The 22,164-nt window shown below is 34.8% G+C and overlaps 1 protein-coding gene across 1 annotated transcript in view; it reads left to right on the top strand.

Moving 5' to 3' along the window:
* Window positions 1-22,164, top strand: part of LOC132197551 (SH2 domain-containing protein 5-like) — a 25,339-nt gene extending 3,175 nt beyond the window's left edge. Inside the window, exons 3-9 of the mRNA XM_059620899.1 lie at window positions 4,960-5,040; window positions 7,463-7,537; window positions 7,597-7,737; window positions 17,842-17,973; window positions 18,068-18,156; window positions 18,763-19,060; window positions 21,751-22,164. Coding sequence (XP_059476882.1) covers window positions 4,960-5,040; window positions 7,463-7,537; window positions 7,597-7,737; window positions 17,842-17,973; window positions 18,068-18,156; window positions 18,763-19,060; window positions 21,751-21,945 — 1,011 coding nt within the window. The 3' untranslated portion in view covers window positions 21,946-22,164. The remainder of the gene's footprint in view (window positions 1-4,959; window positions 5,041-7,462; window positions 7,538-7,596; window positions 7,738-17,841; window positions 17,974-18,067; window positions 18,157-18,762; window positions 19,061-21,750) is intronic.

Below are 22,164 nucleotides of genomic sequence, written 5' to 3'. Positions count from 1 at the left end.
GGTCCGCTCGCCCACCGCAAAAGACTCGTTTTCGCCGAGTTTTCTCAGCAAAGCCGAAAAAGGCAAAGCCCGTCAAGTTCTTTTATGTATTCTCGGGCCAGATTTTTTTATCGCTGCTCCTTCTTATCTCGCCATGCTGCTTTTCGGGCAGATTCGCCTTTTTTGCGTGCCCCCCTTTGAAAGCCCTGTATGCGTGCGTGCAAAGAGGGCAGATTAGCTTTTAAAAGATGCAAGCAGGCAAAGACGCGGTGCCAACATGCGAAAGGGTTAAAGTCTTGAAGCCTTAGTGAAATTAAGAGAAGCCTAACAATGAAAGGAAATAAAACTATTAAAAAGGATTATTAAATATAACTCTACATAAATTTAATTCACCATTTTGATTTGATTAATTATATTTAATCATTTAATCTTCTACATTTTTTAATTTTTATTATTTTATTAATCTGCTCTTTAATTAAATCATCTTACTTCATACTTCTTACTTTTTGACAGGTATTTTGTGTCGCTTTAGTAAAATGATATATAGTAAATAAATTTTTAACAAAATTATCAAACCAATTGTTAAATGGATTGAAAAATTCTTCCAAATACGTTGGATTCTGGTGAAATTATATATAAATAAATAATCATTCTGAAAAAGATATTAATTACAGTACATATATCAGTATCAGAGTTGTATTGATTAGTTAGCAGCGCAGTTAATTATTTTGATCCTCACCATTACCTCGCCAGAAAAAACGAAAATATATTATTTATTTGTTTAAAGAAATTGACTTTTGAGGAGATGATCATGGAAGTGAAGAGATCGGGCTTTTTACAACGAGGAAAAAGCCCTATCTCTTCACTTTATAACTCATTATTAACTTTCAAACGGCCAGAGAAAATTTGTCCCAAATTTCATCAATCCACTTTCATATCTAACTAATTTATAGTCATGTGGGGTGCACAAACCCTAAAATGCAATTTATATGGAAACTGTTAAGGCTAAAAACTTATTTCTGTTGTTTTTTTCTGTCAAGAATCTGATAAGTAAAAATCAAGGAAAATTTACATTAGAAAACTATAATATGTACAAATTTTGACGATTAGAATTGGAGATTTTAGGTATTCAAATCCTTTTGTAACGTAAGCAATTGAAGATAACAGAAATCTTCCAAATTTTTCATTATTATTTAAATTTCTGTTTGTACTTTATTAATTTTATAAAATATTTAAGACCATAGTGAAGGACATGATTTTAAATTGAAATTATCAAAGCTTAGAAGATTTATGCACATTTGATTCTCCCGCACTCTGTCTGGAACAAATTAACACGTTTTCATTTCCAAATAAATCATCCTCCAAACTCGCGCACAAAAGAGAAAAGTGAGGAAACCAGACGCCTCTGAATCGATTTTGCCATACATAAAGTCGTGATAATTACTGTATATATGAAAAAAATTAATTCCCGTGCACAGGAGGCGACGGAGCATTTTCAAAGCCTCTCTCATATTTTGCATCAAAGGCGCCACGCTCTCGCTGCTCGTCCATAAAAGTGATGAAAAATTCGCGACGACACAACACAAAAGCAGCAAGCAACATTTTGAATTAAAAATGAGATTTTTGGCCGAGACCGTGGGGAAAACGAAATTTAGGCGTCCGGACGGGCGGGGCTTCAATAAAAAATGCAGCGCCCACTTGTCAGTGTACTAACCCTTTCTTACTCACAAGTAAGTAAGTAAGTACAAGTTGCGGAGTTTTTTTTCATAATTGCTGCGGCGACGGCGCCGCATGTTTGCTTGCCCGGCGTGGCATTTTGCGAGGGAGGAAACGAGCATAAAAGAGAGGAAGTGCTGCGGAGCCGAGAAACAATATACATCATCGTACCACACGCCGCGTGAGAGAGAGTCGGGAATGAAAAAAAAAACTGAGCCTGCTGGCGATGCACTCGGTGTATGATTTTGAAAAATGCTGGAGCGTGCAAAACGCAGCCCCTGCAGTTGGCAGCTGTAATAGTGCATTGAAAAAGTCTTTGATCTCAGATGTCTGCGCTGCGTTATGTTGACATTTTCTCAGGGACGTGACGTCACTTTTGCTAATGGTTAAAATTAAAAATGGTTCACCTCGATAGCAATAATTATCAATTATAGTAATTATTATAAGTTTCTTTTGCTTATTACTTAAAATTTTCATTCAAGAATATTTGAAATTAGTAGAATTTGCAATTTTAATTTCAAACTTTTGAATGGTCTTTTAATAAATGTTCTGCTAATTTAAAAAAAAAAACATTGATTAGAACACTTTAGACTTGGAAAACTTTATTATCAAAAAGCCTATTGATAATTCAAAATATAATTGATAGTTGAAATTTATACGACAAATTATATTTTATTGAGAGTCAATGAAAGTCATCATTGTAAACCTAAGGGCGGGTTATAAATTTTAAATACGTTTGTGAGCCCAGCAGACGCACCCTAATCATTATCTCTTCATTGTTTCTCTTAATTGAAGCCGGTTGTACGCAGACGAAATTATTAAACATAAATTTGCCGCCCTCTACTGCTCAAGCACCGAGGAAACCTCTTAAGCGCGCAAAAATAAAAGTGTTAGCCTGCAGGGTATTTCCGGAGTTCATATTATATAAAACGTAACGAGCGTTGAGAACAAATGCCGGTATGGCGTGCTGATGGTCTATTTAAAGCTGCCAAGGTCAACAAACTCGCCAAATTTGCACAATGTCTTTTCTCTTTTTGTGTTCAGAGACATAAAAAAATGCAGAGGAGAGACTTGCCGCGATCGCTGCACCTGCGTGACGTCACCGTTCAGGTGGTCAGGTGCGCGTTTTTACATTTCTTGACCTACAACGCGAGGACGTACGAAAGATGCTATAGAGGGGACTTTTGATAGCGATTACCTTTCTCAACTCGCTTAGAAATTTTGTAGTAGATTGAGTATGGTCCAAGTTATTGATAAACTTGACATATTTTTAGTTTTATGTTATCGAGATTATCCCAAACAAATAAATATGTAAAAAAAAAACTTGAATTTTCGGCATCATTGATTTTCTTGTCTGTTAAAGATTAACAAAAAATTTATTAAAATAATTGTCATAGTTCTACTTTTATTTCAATATTCAATGCCCGTTTTCCTTAATTACAATAGTCAGAATATTTATTTGTGTAATAAAGCTGTTTCCACATAATTGTTATAAAATTCATTTGCTTGAAAAAATAAGTTATTTTATGGGAACAGGGAATTTTTCCATGATGTAATTAAAGGCAAAAAATTTAACTGTATACTTATTTGGTGCAATTTTAGTTTCTCTTTATTTTTTAGAAAAGTAGATAGAAGTAAGATAATTTTAATTCGTCCAAAACCAAGAATTTTAGACAAAAACAAGAAACCTATGAAAATTTCTTAACTTTTAGTGATTCATAATTTATATTCAGCATCATTTGTGATTATCTCTAAAATATCTAATTTTAACATTTAACCTTGCTTGAATTTACACAATTATTTGTATTTTATATACACAATTTTAAATATTTCTTATGGATATAAAAATATTGATCATGATCAGTTATTTTCTTGTCCCTCTAATTTAAAAAATGTTAATTTTTACTAAAGTGCTAAATATTTGACCGCAATTATAGCGTAGTAGGGCAAAGAGGTTTTATTTCATTTAATTTTTTTACTCAGTATTGTTGAGCTCTCCAGATGATAATTATTTTACATTCAATAGGTTGCATGACGCGTTTTACTCTTGGCCACCACACCCATTCCAACTTAAAAGTGCAATTATTATTGTTATGCACCGCGCGTCGCTCTTTCTTGAGAGAGTGCGAGTCGCAAGGAGAAAATAAGTAATTGTTGTGGTACCGCCAGTCTGCGAAGCTTATCCGATTGTTCTTATTCTTCTTTGGCTGCCGCTGATTTTCTTTCTTCATCGCGCAAGTTGCAAGTCATGCTGCAAGAAATCCGTCTTTTTTGCGCCGCCGTACAAACCGACGTTCTTCTTTTTGCCGTAAAATTTATTTCTGCTGTTATCTGAGCCAGCGAATTTGCGAGTCGGCGGCCGTCTGTAGGAATTTTTATATGAGATGGTTGCGAGCACAACTCGAGAGGGCTTTGTACTCTTGTATCAATTGAATCTAGACAAACCGACTTGTTCTCCCTCTACTTGGAAAAATGAATTTGACAACAGCAACAAAAACGGCACTTTGTCCAAATGTTTATTGCACGATTGTAAATCATCATGGTAATTTCTTTTAATGCAATTTTTATTATTGTTACGTTAGAAAATAAAAAGTAAAATATAAGAACAATTTTTAGTTTTCCAGAACTCTTAATGTTGGCTATGTATAAGTTTCTGCTTGATCTCACTATTGCGATTTGCAAATTTGAGTTGTTCTTGCCTTAATAACAAAACACGTCTATTCAAAGCAAGATTATTAATCACTAGGCATTCCAATCCAATGGCAATCAAGGTAATTTTGCAATCTCTTTCTATTCTATTTCAAATTCGTGTTTTTTTTAATATAAGGTTTTTCATAACCGTTCCTATCGACAAATTACTCCTCTCATACTCGTGCACAACTATGCATTTTCACCTGGCACAATGAGTGTGGATAATGGCCGTTTCGCGGCTCTCATGCTCTCTCGTCATTTTCTTCGAGCACTTTTTGCTCTTTTGTATTGAAGATCAATAATACATACCTGTGTGCGAGAAGAGCATTTTCTCGCGAATATTTTTGCAACCTGTTTCGTTCTTTTTCTCCCTTGGCCGCCGCCATTATTTTTCATTATTTGCACCGGGCGCATATATTCCGTATGCCGAGCCGTTCTCATTAAAAGTCCGTCTGAGCAGTTTTTTCCGTCCCTCTCTTGTACTTCTACACACGTGTTTGTTTATTTGAGAGAGCGTTCGAGACGCGAGACATGGATCGGACCGACTGAGAGCGGCTTTTGTTGTGTTCGCAGTACTTGGGTTCGTTCCCCGTCGCTGGATCAGAGCAGACGACCAGAGCCGAGTACATCAGGACGCAGCTTACGCAGCTTAGGGTAAGTACGTGTCAAAATTATTCTAGAATGGTTATTTTATATTTCAATTGGAAAATTATTTTTTTAGTTGAAGAAATTTCATGATTGAGATTTAATAGGCAATTTCAAATATTTCAATAAATAAAGAACACGCACTTAGACGTACAATATGCTTCCAAAAAGAATAAATTTTGGATTATTTCCAATATCCTTAAGAAGTTAAAAGGATTCCAGTATATTTAAAATTTGCATTTGCTAGTTTTTTTAATAGCAAAAAATTAAGCAATAAAAAAAAACAAAAATGCATTTGCGCAAAATCAAATTTAAAAAAGTAAAAAATCTACATTTAATATATTTTATATAGTTAAATTAAAAATTACAATTTTATGTATAAAATATATTATAGTAAATAGTAAAATGTTAAATTATTAATGTATGTCTTATACAATAGTTTGTTACTTTTAATTTTTCTTTATTAAACAGAAGTAAATACACTTTTATTACATGTTCCATTATCTTCAACCTTTATCTATTTTAAAAGGTCAAAAGCATTTTATTGATTGCAATTTGATGCAGACCTAAGTCTTAATTTTTTTTGTGTGACTATTCTTTCAAATTGGTTCCAACATCGTTTTATTTTTTCTTGGTATTAGGAGAACATGCAATTTGCCAAAGCAAATTGAATAAATAATTAGGCTTACAGATTGCCATTCATATCATCACTTCTTATAAAACTTCCTGGCAAACTTGACTGCGTTTTAGTATTTGACTTATTCAAGTCTTTGTTGAAACAGCCAATGCAAGTCTTTCGCTTCAAGAAATCGTTCTCGAGCAAAATCACTCAGCTCTATATTGCTCCTAGTTTCACCGCCTAGAAAAAGCGCTTATGCAATCCGCTCGGCACTCAAGTCAACCAGGCTGCAGAACCGTTCGAGTGTGAGGGTTTCATCCGGATTTAATCCAGCACGCAGCTCTCCTCTTCATAGACCAAATGAAAGAAAACATTCCATATACATCCAAGTTGAATACAAGCGAGGTCGTGCTAATTACATTAATTAACTGTGCACTTTTTAAAACCAGGCACGGTCGATTTAATGATTTGCAGTCGACAAAGCGTGCAAACTCCATGCTGCAGTAGCCTGACGAGCAGTTGCCATTCATTTGATCGATTATCGACCTTACTCGGAAACAATGAGAAGCGCGCACTCTTGCGAACAGGCCGCTCCTTCTAATTAAAATTTCATCGATTTGTTCGCAGCCCTCCGCGTGAACGTGAATTGCTCGCGACAATCATGCTGATTAAGCAACCACCGCGAGAGTTTTATTTTCAACCCGCCGGCCTTTGTTTATCCACCTTTTGACTCCTCTCCTTCTGTCTCATTCAGACTGAGTCTCTTGCCCTCGGTCTTCTATTATGCACGGGTCGTTTTTATTCACATACATATTATGATCCGTGCTGCGGTGCTGCTGCCCACGACACACACAAGAAATCTGATAAGCGAGAGCGAGTTTGCTGAATTTTATCTCTTGCGGTTAATATTTCATCAGTGTATAGTTTTTATTTTCGGTGCCGAGCTGCTTCAAAGGAGGGAAAACACGTTTAAGAAATAGGGAGGCAGACAAGCCACCCTAAATTTAAAGTCTGGCGCTGATAATAAAATCAGATATTTCTTAGCTGGATTTCTTCATTAATTATAACTAAATTTGTTAGTAACTGTTTGTGAAATGAAAATTGGGCTAAATTGGTGGTTATAATTTCTGATCTGAAGAAATTCCGCACAAAGTCTGCATTATGATGCTGGGCCTTTCTTCATGAACAAATCTCGTTATTACATCCAGAAAAAAGCTCTCTATATAATTTAAAGCGGAATTAGAAATTATTAAAAAAAAAAATATATTATATCAAGGGTTGATTATTGAATGAATATAATTTCATGTTTGCATTTCATTATTGCGGTTATTAAATAATAAGAGTTTCCATACACATGGCAGTGCTGCATAATGAGCTTTGAATTATTTGCGAAGACCGAAATTAGTGCATTATATTGTTTTTTATGATACTTTTCTACAGCTACAATAAGTGAACTTTATTTAATTTATTAATTTTATTAGTAATATTTATTACTGATTTCAAAAAACGTGAAAGTAATCTCTAAAGGACTTTATTGTACTTATACATATAATATAACCTATAGCCTTTTTGAGGGATGTTGCTGCTATTTGTAATTTTGTATTCTTAAAATTTATCCCTTACCTGCTTTATTATTGTACAATACATAAATTAATAATAAAATCTAAAGAATTTAAAAGTTAGTATATCTATTGATTTGAAGAAAATATGGAAAATATTTTATATTAATTTATTATTATTATGGTTTTTGAACTTTATTTAACAATTTCAAGAATGATGCACAATTAAAAATGTCGTTCAATTGTGTTTCAGGGTGTTAGTCGAAGCCGAGCTGTTCTGTTGCTTGTCTCCTTGGCTGGCCTTAAGGTCTGCAGCCCAGATGGCCATGTGAGTAAAATTAAACAGATAAATTTATATCTAGATCAATAAAATTTAAAAATTTGCAGACAGTGTTGATGGCGCACGCACTGAGGCGGATTTCTTTCGCTACCTGTGACTCTTGTCTCTTCAGCTTCCTCGCCAGGGAGCCCAAGGGCCACTTTGCCCTTCAGTACTGCCATACTTTCAGAACTACCACGGCTCAACAGGTAATTTTTAGAAAATATAATTTAGTAGGTAGCTAACGCAATCAAAACTAAAATGTGCCTTGTTTATTGATTCACAATATAAACAATTAATTTTTGAAATATTTAGAGTTATTATGTAATTTAAAAAATAATTCAATATTTTTTTTAATAAAACCAACAATTTATAATAGTCAGACCAATTATTTAAAGGGATAAATTACATATTTTCAAAAATTTTGACATAGTGAAAGAGCATCAATTTATTTTGCAGTTAATCAATCATGACTGTTGAATTAGATTATAAAAAAAAATTCATTTGAGCCAATTTGCATGCATTGTCTACAGCGCCAATTATAGCTCGCAAGCTTCTTGTGTAATATGTAGAGCGAAGTAATCTTTTAAAATGAGGATGCATAAATTAGCTGCTAATTAGTGGCTAAGGGAACACTTGAAAACAAAAGAGGCGACCAATTAACCTTGCGAGGAAAACAAAACAAAGGCCTTTTGTGTTTTGTGTTAAGAGTTATAATTAACACTCTTAACCAATCCATGATAGAGACGCTCCCACGCAATATCATTCTTTTAATATTAACTAATTATTATTGATCAAGGAATTCCAATGATGATTGCAGTGAAAAATAACGCAAGTTTGGTATTTTTAATATTTGAGCACCGATTTTTTTTTTGTTAGTTCCCACACAAATATTTGAGAAATGCGCAGCAATAAAGCGAACGTGTTATTAAACCAATCCGATCTCCCTCTTTTAACGGCGGGACCTGCGCTTCGGGTGGGAAAAATTCAGCAAATATTCAAATCGTCCAAATTAAATCGCAGACGGATGAGTTTAAATCAAAAGTGGGGTGCCGTGAGTGTGTATGTCAAGCAAGCAAGGAAGGCGAATTGGAAGAGAGCGAGGCCAAAGTTGAGACGGAGAGTAATTCCCGTGAGAAAAAGGCTGCATTAATTGTTGTCGTGTCGAGCGCCGCTTCAATTCGAGATGCGTGCGAGCCCTTGGGCATCTCTCGGCATGAAGAAGAGAAACAGTAGCCGCCCGGCCATGTATTCACACTCGGCCGTTCTCCTTCAATTTGTGCCACCGATTTCACTCTGCCTAACTCCCTGCAGACGATTATCGCAATTGCTGGCGTACCTTTTTCCTAATGCTTCGGGTTGTTTTGTCCTTTCAAATTGTCCCTCCCGGTGCGGTGACGCACACGTTCAAAATTCGCGTTTATTTGCTTGTCATAAAATTGGCAGTTTTTTCGCCAATTAGTTCTTGTTGAAGAGAATTATGCTCTACTTACAATTTACATCTTTTTCAAATTAGTATCTTATTCTTGCCCAAAATTCAATAGAATAAACAAAAAAGCAGATTTTTTTTAAATTTATCTCATTTTTTAAATCTTTCTTAACATGATTTTGTACACTTTCAATACGAAAGTTGACCAAGAAAGGACAAAAAAGTAAACTTTTTCTCAGTCGCAATATGAATCTTTTATCCGCTTGTATCAAATTAATTTAAAATTATTGCTGGAGATTTAATATTATCACTTTTTAATAACTCAATTCTACTAAAAAGTAAAAAAAAAAGGAAAAACTGCATGGTAGGCCAATTAATAAAAATGTGAAATGGTTAACTTTTATAATTCAAATGGTAATTAATTTTAAATTATTTGAAGTAAATTAAACACAAACAGTGTACAACAATTAAATGGTATTAGGATTATCTCATTTGAGTCCGACGCTCTGCATCCGATAAACTTATATCTGCTTATACCATCATTTTAGTACTAAAACAGATATGGTAGATTCCAATAGCACATTTTTCAAGCTCACAACTGTCTGTTGCACTTGTATTTTAGCTTTAAATTAAAAAAAAAAAAATGAAGTGGAACCATGAATTGCATCTTTTCACCAAGGGTCTATTTTTAAAACAAGGTTCTTTCCCGCTCTGGTTTACCGTTGTGGATACATCATAAAAATCATTAAATAAAATTTTTATTTCTAATAATTTTATTTTTGCATGGTTTTAACAGTCTAAACCTCATTTTTAATAACTATAAACAAAACCGATTTTATACATTTTAATGTTTATAATTTTTTTTCAATTTTATTTATATATGACTCCACATAATACTTATATCTATAACAATATTTTTTTACAATTCTTTTGCAATAGAAATAAATATATATATTGTAATGATGATTAAAAAGTCGTTGCATGTTTTAAAAAGTAATAAAACTATTTTTCACAAGTCCAACTGCTGCTTAATAGCACGTATAAAAATTATTTGACTCTTATCTTATTATAAAATAATCATTTGAATATTGAAAAAATCAATACCATTTTCTGAAGAAAAAAAAAATAAAAAATCTTATTCAATATTGAGAATAGATCTATTTTTGTGAGCAACAAAACGTTTTTTAACTATTGAAATGTGCAATGGTGTTGAGAGTTGAAAATCACGAGAAGCTATGAGGATTTTATTTTTTTGCGTGTGGGAGAGCGACGTCCATGCAGGTGCTGCAGATCAGTCAGTTGTTCGTGCTGGCAGATAAAGATCCGCGGCATGCACGCGACCTTTACCCTTTTTCATTTCGCCATGCAAAGCTCCAGCGGCGGAGAGAATCTCCAATATAGGAGGAATTTGCTGCTGAACTTTTGGCGATGAAATTAAATTTCAATTAAAAAATCACGACTCCTCAAGCACCTGCCGATTACATCCGCTTGTAAAGGAATTAATTTTTCTTGATTACTCACAAACGGTTCATTAAAAAGTAATTCTGTATAGCCAATGGGATCGAATTTCCTTTTGGAAAAATCCTATATATCTAATTTCGGTCGTGCTGGACGTGTGGCCGTAAACCTAAGGTCAAGACCCTCTTGCCGAATTTGCGCGCAAAAAGCAACTTTGCCTTCTGCTGCTCGATTTGAAATTAATCCGAGTGTGTGTTGGTTGTTGCTGTGTAGCATATCCAGTGTATCGTTTTACTGCTTTGACATTCTCACACGCGGGCAGCACCATATGCCTTCTTTAGCCGGGCTGAAAAAGCCACTCACCTCGTTCGAACTGAAACCAGTTCTCTTTCTTTCTTGTTATACTCGAGCCTGATCCTCGAGAGAAAGAGACACGCGTAAATTTCAAAATTCGCGTCGGCGAGACTGCATTCGCAATTTAATCTTTCAGTTTTTGCTCACCGCGGTCAACTCATTGCTCAACGACATATTATTTTGCTTGTCTCCTCTACCCTGCAATTTCTCCAACCGCAAAGTCGTAAAAATGGAAACTATTTTTTTTTAAATATGGTATTTTTGAAAAAAAAAATTGATGTAATATACAGAATAAAAAAAGGAAAGGGGTTTTGTAACTGTGATTCTTCCTGAAAATCAGAAAAGCCCCATGCGTTGCGTTTCTGTGGCAAAACGCACCCCTTCAGGCCTTTTCCTAGTAAATTATAGCACCAAAAAAGGCTAATTTGGGTCGCATAGGGAAGGGTCGCTTGAAAATGATAATGATTCCTGAATTCTCTCATTGTAAAAATGAATAGGGCTGGAAAACTACCTTCACCAATATATAGTTGTTTATAAACTACACCACACAACAACATTCTGGTTGAAAAAAAGACATTATAGCACGCAATTTTTACGTTTCATCATTAATCAGTAAAAAGATTTGTTAGGACCACAACATATGAACTATGAACTATACAACATGTAAAGTAAAATTAATAAACTAAAAACTGCATTGGGTTTGGGTGAGTGAGGTTTATTTTACAACAATTAATATCCAGTCAAAACACAAATTAATGAATCCAACGTAAACGCGGATTTATTGTTTAATTTCATAAAAAGTTTCTTTAAAACAAAAGTACAGCATAAAAATTTCAAAATCAAATGATATTAGTAAAATGTAACAATGTGGACAAATAAACAAAAATAATAATAATTATTATTAAAATTTCCTAATGCTCTTGTTGCTCCTATATTAAATAGAGACAATAATTTTTTTATAAGTATTTTTTTCTGGCCCCCTTATAAGGAATTTTTCAAAAAGAGAAAAATGCTGAAATGAGAGAGTACCTAGAAATATTTATTTCTAAAGCTGATCATAGCAATTGTAATTCGTGACTTGTGATATCTCCGAATCTCGGGGCGAATCGCAGTTATTATTGCACTTGCATACCACTCGGTTTGATGCACTCTGCGAGCAGTCGGACTGCAGCAGCCTGCGTGGCGGATCCAATTAAAAACCGGCTCGTAATTGGGCTGAAAAGTCACCGCGATTATATTTGCAGGCGAAAAAAACGAGCCGAGCGTCAACCCGAGTTGATGCATTTGTGAGTCGGAAAAGAAGCCGCTACGCGAGAAGGAAACCTGTCCGTCAGCGTAATTGCAGCGATTAATTCGCGGTCCGGATTTTTCACGGCAGGAATATTATAATGGCCATAACAAATATCCGGTTTGCAGCATACACGGTAAAAAGAGCGGCAGACGGTCGAGATTATAATAAACACGTACATATTACGGATGGAGCGCGAGTACTGCGTAATTTAGATACTTATTTTGCCTCAAGGGTTACCACCGTGATGATTGCTTAAATTGAAAGCCCTTGGCAAAAGTGATTACTATTATATGGGATTCGAAAATTTGATGGAATAATAAAATGGGAAACGAGTTTAACGGATAACTTGTGGGAATCAAAGAAGAATGTGACCTAAAATTTTGAAGACTTCATTTGAATTTTCCAAAAATAAAAATAAAAACATAGCACCCTTAATAAATTGCCAAGAAACTTCATTTTAAATTTAATAGTAACAAAAGTTGTTTGAAGTCTTAAGAGACAAGTTTTATTTATTTTCTGTTGTTGATTTTTGCTCTTTTACAGAAATATTGAAATCATGTAACCATTTTGCTATATTATTTGTTTATGTTTTGAATATATGCTAATTTTGTTGGCATATTTTGTAATTTTTTTGGGCTGAAAATTGCCTTCTGTATCAGGATTCAAAATTTTTAATCAGAAATGTAAGTATCTCAAAACAGATCTAAATATCTGCCTTTTGAAATTAAAACATTTTTATGAAAGCTCCAAAAAGAAACAATTACAGCAACATCCAAAAAGTTATTAGGATTAACTTATTAAAATTTTGAGTTGTATCTGTTTTCATGTTGATTGTCATTGGCATAATGGATTTTTTATTCATCGAGGAATATATCGTGGCCTGTATTTGCTTAGGTTTTCACATGCTTAGTTAGCTAATGGAATTTGCTGGAGCTAATTTAAAATATGAATATATCCTCCATTATTATTTTTTATTTTTTTGCTCAACTTCACAGGGCCCAAAAATCAATAAAAATTTGTAGAAAATCCAAAATAATTAGTAATTAGTATTAAAATCTAGGTTATTAATTTACTTTAATGTGTTGTTATGACTTGAATGAACGTTAAATCGGAACACAAAAAAACATCAATAATTCGAGTCTTTTTAAACCGAAATTAATTTATCGCCCACGTTAAAGGCCATATCAGGTGTGTCTACAATAAACCTAATGAAACCATATCTTTTGATCATACATTTTTTAATTTTATAAATTAAAACGTCATTTTCTTTTTAAAAAAAATTTTAGTTTTTTTTACAATAGAGGTATTCACATTTTAAAGGGCAGACATTTTGCCCCATTAAAGTTTGAATGGGCTGAATAAATTGGAGGTGTAATTTGCACGAAACAGATAGGGCCATACATACTCTTTCTTTATTGTGGCCATATTAGGCGGTCGGTGGGGCCGCGAGTTGGCTCACCTGCCGCGCGGCGCCGCTCCATCTCGCGTTCAGGCAGCGGCGGCCAAGAATAAGAAAGGTTCAGTCAGTTAGTTGACTGCAAGAGGTTGGCGGATGGGCAGACTGAAGGCCGCCTTCTCGCTGCAGTACCGGCGGCTGGTGCAGGACGAGGCCTGCTGCCAATGTGGTCGCGCCTCCGTCCTCAAGGTGAGACACTTTAACCTTAAAAAACGGCTGCAAAATTTATTTATTTAAATTCGAAATGAAATATTTTTGACTGAGAGAGATAGAAAGATTTCACTGGCCGCGATTCTCAGAGGAATTTTTCCCATCCGAGTAGCTGTTCCGTATATATCATAAGTATAGAGTAGGCGCTCGGTCTTTTATTCTCTCGACCAGCGTTCATTTCACGTTTACAGCTTTAATTAAGTAGAGTAGAGTTAAGCGAGTTGTGTTCCAAAATCCGATATTCAAGCACTAATTTGAATTGATTAATACCCACCATTTCGGTATTTATTTGGGTAAACATTTAGGAATTTCTGCCAATTGATTGATTCTAAAATGAGGTCCTCAGCAAAAAATTCGCCCAGGTTATTTTGATATTAGAGATTTAATGCATTCACATTATTTACTGATATTTTTAATAGATTTTATTCAAATTAGACATTGCGAGTTGCGAGGTGTCTCTGATTGTTCTCAAGAGCTGAATATTTGATGCAAAAATTATTTATAATAAAATCAAGAAATAAAAGAGATTTTAAACATTAATGATAAATACACCAATTCATTTTATGAGATAAGCTAAAATTTAATTGAATTTCGTTGTTTCACTGGAAAGTTTTTACTTGCAAGAGAACAAGTAGTACCTTTTAAATGGAAACGTTTCTTTCTTTCTTTTTGTCGAGTGAAGGTATTTAAACAACTGACGGTGATTGATGTGAAAAAGATCGGTGAGCGGCCATAATTGAAAAGTTTAGCCAGATATTCTCGCGTGTGCACCTGTGTGCAAATCGCCGTCAGTGGAATTGGCACAGGAGAGAAAGCCTCGGCTTGCAGGAATTCTCTCCAAATAACAGTCCCATCTGCAAAAACCAGCGTCAGGTGCGCATCTCTCAATGGCGATTAACACGAAAATTAGTTTTTGTTCTCCGTTTATTGACATCATCGCTATTTTTCAAAGGAAAAACAAAGTGCTGTTTTTATATTTGCTACCAAAATGTACAGTAAAATCATTGATTAACAAAAAAATAGGACGGCTAGAAAAACAATTTAATTCTGCATGGATAAATTGTCAGTTTTTCCTTCCATCAGCATTAAATTTCGTCCGTCTGCAAAAATTGCATCAGCCGCGAACAGAGCCATTTGTAAATACTTTTTGCACCTTGGCGAATTTATTTCTCATTCCGCTCGGCCAATTTCCCACATTGCTTGCGAATTACCAAGCACAAAAGATGACAGCACGGCTTGAGTGAGAGGAAATATCAAATTGAATTGCGCGTCTCATTTGCACAGTTGCTGGCTTTGTATGAACCAAAAAATGGCATATCAGCAATTTAGATCGAAATTATTTCGCATCCTGCAGTAGCTGCGCAAAAACAATTCGATTAAATAATGCAGTAAACGCATTGTTTCGTAATGAGATGTGCATAAATCCGAGGATTCTCTCTGCCGCCGGAGGTGAAAAGTTAGAAAATTATTATTTGTTGGCGTCAGCCTGTGGTGTAAAAAAGCGCCTGGGGCCCTTGACCCGCTTGTAGAGAATATCTGCATAAAATCGCACAGTAATTCAGAGCCCGTCTTTGTGCTTTAGTTTTTCGAGTGGACAAGGATTTCCTTGTCCTGGGAAAGAGAACGTGCTTGTTTGCGAAATAACAGGGTTTACACTTTGTTTTATCGAAAAGTGCCCAGGAGGTTGTTTACGCAGACACTTTTTGATTTTTATCTTAATTTGCCAGCTCTTGGCCGAATGGGAGAGAAACGCGTTGAACTTCAAATTAAAATGCGGCAAAAAAATGCGAGTTTTGCAAGAGAATCTGTTAGTAAATTTGGAGTTTCTATAAATTGAATATTATCAATATCCGAAAACCTGTGTAACGATGAGGATAAACACAAAAATTTCAACATCATTTTTAGAGCTTCTAAGAAATTAAAATGCCCCAATAAACTAAAATTTCTGACTTTAGAGAATTGAGATATCACATAGAAAATTGCGCTTTTAAAAGCATTTGTTTTTCTCCCTCGGTTTCTGAATTCCTTAAACATAACTTAATATTTACATTATTAGTAGCAGTTCATAATTAAACACCAAATTAATATTTTATTTTAAATTTTTTATTGGCATTATTGCGAGGCTATTTCCTCAATAACATTACTGTTTTATTGCCTAGCTAGGTTAAGTTACAGACACCTTCGTAAAAAATTTTCTTTATAAAAATCAATTTTGTTTTCTTTGTCAGTGAAAATAATCAGTGTTTTTGACACGTCCTGCTTCACATCCCTTCCGAAATTTGTCAAATCAAGTCTCTTCCGCCCTTTTGTGAGCCCGGCAAGCGTGACTCATAAATTTTTCCATCAAAGGGGCTAAAACAAAAAAAGTGTCACCAGACACCTCTCTCTCGCTCGGTTCGGGCGGGTTTCGAATTACAACGAATTTTTTACTGCAAAAGAAGCGCCGCCGCGTTCCATATGCGGCCGTCACACATCCACCCATATTATATCCCCTTGGTAAAACGCCCTGTGCTACAAAGCGCGCACCCGTAACCAAAGGTATAAAAAAACGCGCGCTCCTTTCTTTCTTTCTTTATCTCTGTCTTCTTGAGGTGCTTCCCCAACAAACAAACGAGCGAGTCAGCAGAAAATCACGAGGAGGCGGCGCGAGTCACGCCAGCCTAGCATTCCTCGCATTCCCGACCCCCCACCCTCTGGCGCAGCCTCCATTCGAACAAAACGTTCGTGGACCGAAAGCCGACCGACCGACTGTGCTGTGATCTCGAGAGAGAAACGAGCCGCGCGAGATTCCCATCGGCCGCGATTCATCACGCACACGAACCTCCTCCGAAAATTATCACTCTCGCGTCTCACCAAAGGCAAAGAAGAAGCGACCTGCCCGAAATTTTTAGCTGCCCCTTTTATCTCCCTCTAATTTTCTCTTCCTTCCATACCTGCTAATTTTTTTGACAAGGAAAAATAAAATTCCTTTCAATTGTTAAAGAAGGTTCTATGAGTGTAAAAAGGACGAAATTTTCATGATTTATTCTGCATAATTATATTCATTCCTTTTATGCCTCTGTAATAAAACTTGATTTTATTGCTTTGAAAGAATTTTTAACTGGAGTATTTACAAAGTATGCAATTTCTTGGCGGACGTACCCAACTGGTTGCATAACTTAATATCCGCAAGGGGCTCTTATTTTCTTCTCTTTTCAACTTTTATTGCTGCTTGCAATTTTCACATTCTTATTTTTTAATTGTACAATTCTTCTTCTGCTGAAGAATTTTGGCAACCTCCGCAAAATTCCTTTTCTTGCGCAGAATGTTAATTCGCTCTCATTTGCTGTTTCTCCGAATCGTAGCAGTTCAATAGAACATACACTCAAGTGTGTGTAAGTGACGAGCGCTTAAACAATGCAATAAAAATTTACGAGGGCCGTCGGTTGCATCACATTCACTTTGAATAGCAGTGCATGATGTCAGGATTGTTGGCGTCACGATTGAGGAAAATCCTTCAAATATTTGGGAAGACAGAAATTTAGGAGCAGTGCTCTGAGCCGTGAAAACGAATAGAGTGGTTGAACCCTTGTATTTACAAAAAACATATATATTTAGTCGGCTTTCAAAATATTAAATATTACATAAATATTCAAATATTATATATAAAATGAAAATAAGTTATAAAAGTGGAAATAATTTAAAAGTCGCTTATCTTTCGGCAGTCACATTCTAACATTTTAATGTTGTAGCGCATTACGAAAGTAGCCCATTAAATATCTATCCAGATATCCAATTGGAAATAAAACCGGATCAAGTTTTTTTTTTAGTTTTTTTATATGTTGCAAACTTTTATAATAATTTATAAAATTTGACATCAACTATATGATTAATTTTTAATCAATTTATTATTAATTTAAAGTTTTCTGCTAGATTTTTATCTCATTTTAACGAACTCCTATCCTTCGTCCAAAACGGTTTACGCAGAAAAGGGTGTGGGGCGTCCCTCTCCTAAATAATAGTTTCATTCTCACCCGGAGCCACATTCAATTAAAATGCAATCAGCGCCGGGGAGCATCGCTTCCCATCCAAAATGTTTAAAAAGCAATTACATTCAGATTTTGTGTGTGTTTCAGGCCGAGCAGCTGAGTTCAATCGTCGGCAATGCCTTTCGAATGGCCTACGCGGCCCAGCTGCAGAAGCACACGTCCCCTTTCGGACAGCTAATCGTCTCACCTCCCGGTCTCACGGCCAAGGATCCAGCGTGGGTCAGTTTTAATTAAAACATATATTATTTTATCTACTAACGAAAAAACGATGATAATATTAAGAAGGTGCTAATTGGATGTGTTGTTATTTCAGTCGCCGACGAGGCTTCAGAAAGATGCGTTGATTGGCGAGTGCGTTGAAGACTTACAAAAACTCCACAAGAGTGACGACTCTCGCTCTAGGTAACTACATTTATTTTTAGTTCAGAGAGGGTAATAAGAAAATTTACTCCAATAACTTGAAGGGTTTCCATAATTACTATACCAACAGCTATTCATGAATTGAACAAATTTAATTCCAAGGCATTAATATTGTATGAGAAGTTAAATATGAACAAATAAATAAAAAAAAAACTTTAAATATACACAAGCTGGAAAGCATAAATGTAAACGCAAATTAATAGTTAAAATTCATCTGCATGTTTTGAAATATTTTAAACTAATGTAATTGTAATTAAATTAAATTGTAAAGTTACTTTACAAAAAACGTTCAAATTGAATTTTTTGATAAAACGGTTTAAAATATTTAGGAATATTAAAATAAATTAATTCATATTTAAGCGTATTTATGTTAAATTTGTGTTAAATTTTAGACACATTATACAAAAATATTCAAAAGATTCCTTCAAAAAGTCAGAAGGATGAAACAATACACTTTCCTGTGTTTTTTTGGAATCTTAAGTTCTTATTTATATATACTAAAGGAACAAAATTAATTAAAAAGTTTGACTTTCTTAACTGTTTTAAAATTGTTTGCTGAATTTTTTTTATATAAATTGTGGTTTTCAGTGAGGAGGCTAGTCGGGGTGTGTCGCCGCCACCTCCTCCGGAGCGATCAGACAGTCTCGGAGGAAAGGCTGAAGAGGAGGAAAAGGCTCTTCTGGCCGCGCCGTGGTTCCAGGCAGGCATCCCGCGAGAAATCGCGCTCGAGGTGCTCGCCCAGGAGCCTGTCGGCAGCTTCATGGTGCGCGAATCGACGACCAAGATCGGCTGCTACGCCTTGTCCTTACGAGTGCCGAGGGACTTCCAGCCGTCGGGAATCGCGCACTACCTCATCTTGCGCACCAACCGTGGTTATAGGATCAAGGTGAATTATCAAACCCTTTTATATTCTCATCACTAAATTTTCAAATTTAAAATTCCCCGATTAAACTATAGATAAAACACTTCAATGTGAATGTTTTAGAATTTTTTAGAACATATTAATGAGAGTTATTCATAAAAATCATACCAGATTACCAAGCATTTACACATTTTATCAAAAATAGAAATTTTTATGTTTTTCATTCTACAATTATATGTATTATAATTTCAATGAGAGAAATTAACAAAAATATTATACTCTTTTCTATGTATGAAGCACGGATTGCATGTGAAATTGAAGCATATGAATTCAAATTGGAAGACAATTTTCTTCCAAAAATATCTTAATTTTGCTTTTTATGTTCATGATCAATTAACCCTAAAGTTTCTTGACTTCTGGAATTAATAGAATTAAAAATTAATTGAGAAAAACCTAGATAATTTTTATCTTGATGTTAAATTTTATAATTGCCGGAATTTCATAAGTTTCATATCATTGTTCAGTGCTATATTGATAAAATATTTCATTTTACACATTTTTTACATTTAAATTAATTCCGGCTCTCAAGAGTGCAAATCATGCTCAATTATTTATGTCAACTTGACAGAGCGAGATGGATAGTTTATAGCATTTTGTTACACCTCATTCTAATTTGCAAGTAACAAGAGGGAAATCACAGAAAACCGGCTCAATCCGATGTATAAGGAAATCTTGGAACGCGTGCGCATCCAATAAAATTATTCGTATAATAATTTCTAATGCAAGAAATTTCTGTCTATATCTCGGCCAATCGATTGCAATATCATCATTTATACAATTGGAAATCCACTTTCTACGAGTTTGAGCAGATCTGTAAACGGAAACGATATGTGTCATCATCACTTTTCCCACTGACACAACACAATTATTATATAGCAAAGGTGGCAGATCAAATGAGACACAAAAAATAAACACGCGCAGTGGCCCCGTTACCTAATTTTCATTCAGCTGTGATTCTGCCAATATAGGGCAATTAAATTTTTTATCTACTGATGCGCTTGAAAACGAAAGTTGATGATTGTGGCGTGAATTCGAGACGCAAAAATCTATAATGTGAAAAGCGTAATAGCAAAAATACACAACTTTTTATCATTTTTACTCGCGGCGTATTCACGTTTTAATTGCTGCGGGCTCTCAAGAAAAGTGCTGCGCAGTAATTTTCGCGTCACTTTTGCTGAAACGTGCAGAATTTTGATGCGCACAAAATTATTTCAGAGTTCCTTGAAAAAACCCATAAGTGTTATTTTTAATATAGCAGATTGCAAAATCGCATCTTGGAAACAAGTTTAATAATCAAACCAAATTGATAATAAGTTTGCATCAAACTTTTTATAAAGATTTTTTTATTTTTTCATTTTGCTCAGCGACTTCCCAGACTTTTTTGATAAATTAGTTACTGAATTTAAATTTTTACTCTTCTTAGGAAAACCTCCATATTAAATTAGAAATTTTCATTAAAAAGTGTTAACTTTTTATCTCATTATTACTCATCACTGTGGTTTATTACGTGCTGGAGGAAAATTCCAATTTGACTAATTGCGCATCAGCATGTATACCCGCCCATCTCTCTCCTGCTTCCACTTACAAACAACAATGAACTGATATATTCTCAGCACTGCCATCATTCATTCGATTTATCGCCGCGGTGCCGCCAGAAGTGAAACATTGTCAACGCCGGCGTGTATGTGATTTTGCGTCGTTTCACCTTGAAACGATTTTTTACTCTTTTTTTATTACTATTATTTTCCACACACGCTGCCGCCGACTGACTGACTAACACACATTCGCATATCATATTATATTTTATACTCTCTCATTCAGAAAGGCACGATGGTAAAATTGCGCAGGAAACAAATTCGCTTCAGAGACGCGTAATTGACATTTTGCGGGGAGATTTCCCAACGTTTAAAAATTATGATAAAAACAAAACAATAATAATATTGCTTGATGTGTCGTTCTATTTCCTTGTCTAAGGTAAACACGTGCTGCAGAACGCACTAGCTTGAATTCCGTTGAATCTATGGTATTTTAGTTTATTTTATTTGGTAAATGCTATTTTTTTTATCGCAGTCTGATTCGATTGCGTTGTTAATGTTGCTCAAGAAAATGGTTAAAATTAGAATTTTACATCTAAAAAAAAAACTTTAATATATTTGGTTATTAATATAGTTTATTACTTGTTAATTAAATTTTATTAAAAAATTTCTTAATTCATCATTTGTTCAATAAAATATTTACTATTTTACTTTACATTTGTTTTATTGATTTATTAACAGTTTAACGAATCAAAACAGGCAAATTATAAAATTTTAACTTACGGCAATTAATAATTATAATAATAAGCAAATGTACATTGCCTTGAAAGCTAAAATGACTATAAAATTAAATAATTATTATTAGTCTCCCTATTTGCTCTTTGGGTTCATATTCAATCAGAAATATCTCTTAAAAATTTACAAAGAAAAAAAATCATTTAAAATCTCATCTTATTTCACGCTTCCAGTTTTGCCAGAGTAAAACACTTTCCAGTACTGTATTTTCTTTTGAACCACTCTGAACTTTTTTTATTTCCAAACTATTTAATTAGATCTAGAGCCTAAAACTCGTATTGTTGCTACATTTTTCAAACTTTCTTTCGCCTCTTTGTCTTACAGGGTTTCACGAAGGAGTTCAGTTCAATGATGGCCCTCATCACGCACCACTCGGTAATGCCAGAGTTGCTGCCGTGTCCGCTGTCGTTGAGTCGGTACAACCCGAGCTTCGCGCGACCGTCGGCCGGCGAGGCAGACGCCGACCCCGACTACAACACGCTGGCCGACTTTCGTCGCATGATGGCCGAATTGGCGTGACCCCCGACTGTGATGCCGACCGAGACTGACTTCGTTGATCAGACCCTAGTCCCAACCCGACGGCTGATGAATGGAAAATTTCTTTGTCAAAAACTCTGCGCTGCCGATGCTGCTTCCAGTAAAGTTTTATTATAAATTCGAATCAGAGCTGTAGTGTTCTTGGCTTGAGATTAATTGATAATGAGAATATATTGAAATAAAAATTAAAAATTTATTACA

Source organism: Neocloeon triangulifer, unplaced genomic scaffold, assembly GCF_031216515.1.
Source record: "Neocloeon triangulifer isolate White Clay Creek 2 clone unplaced genomic scaffold, ASM3121651v1 ptg000012l, whole genome shotgun sequence".
NCBI lineage: Eukaryota > Metazoa > Arthropoda > Insecta > Ephemeroptera > Baetidae > Neocloeon > Neocloeon triangulifer.
This window is presented reverse-complemented; position numbering and strand designations above follow the sequence as displayed.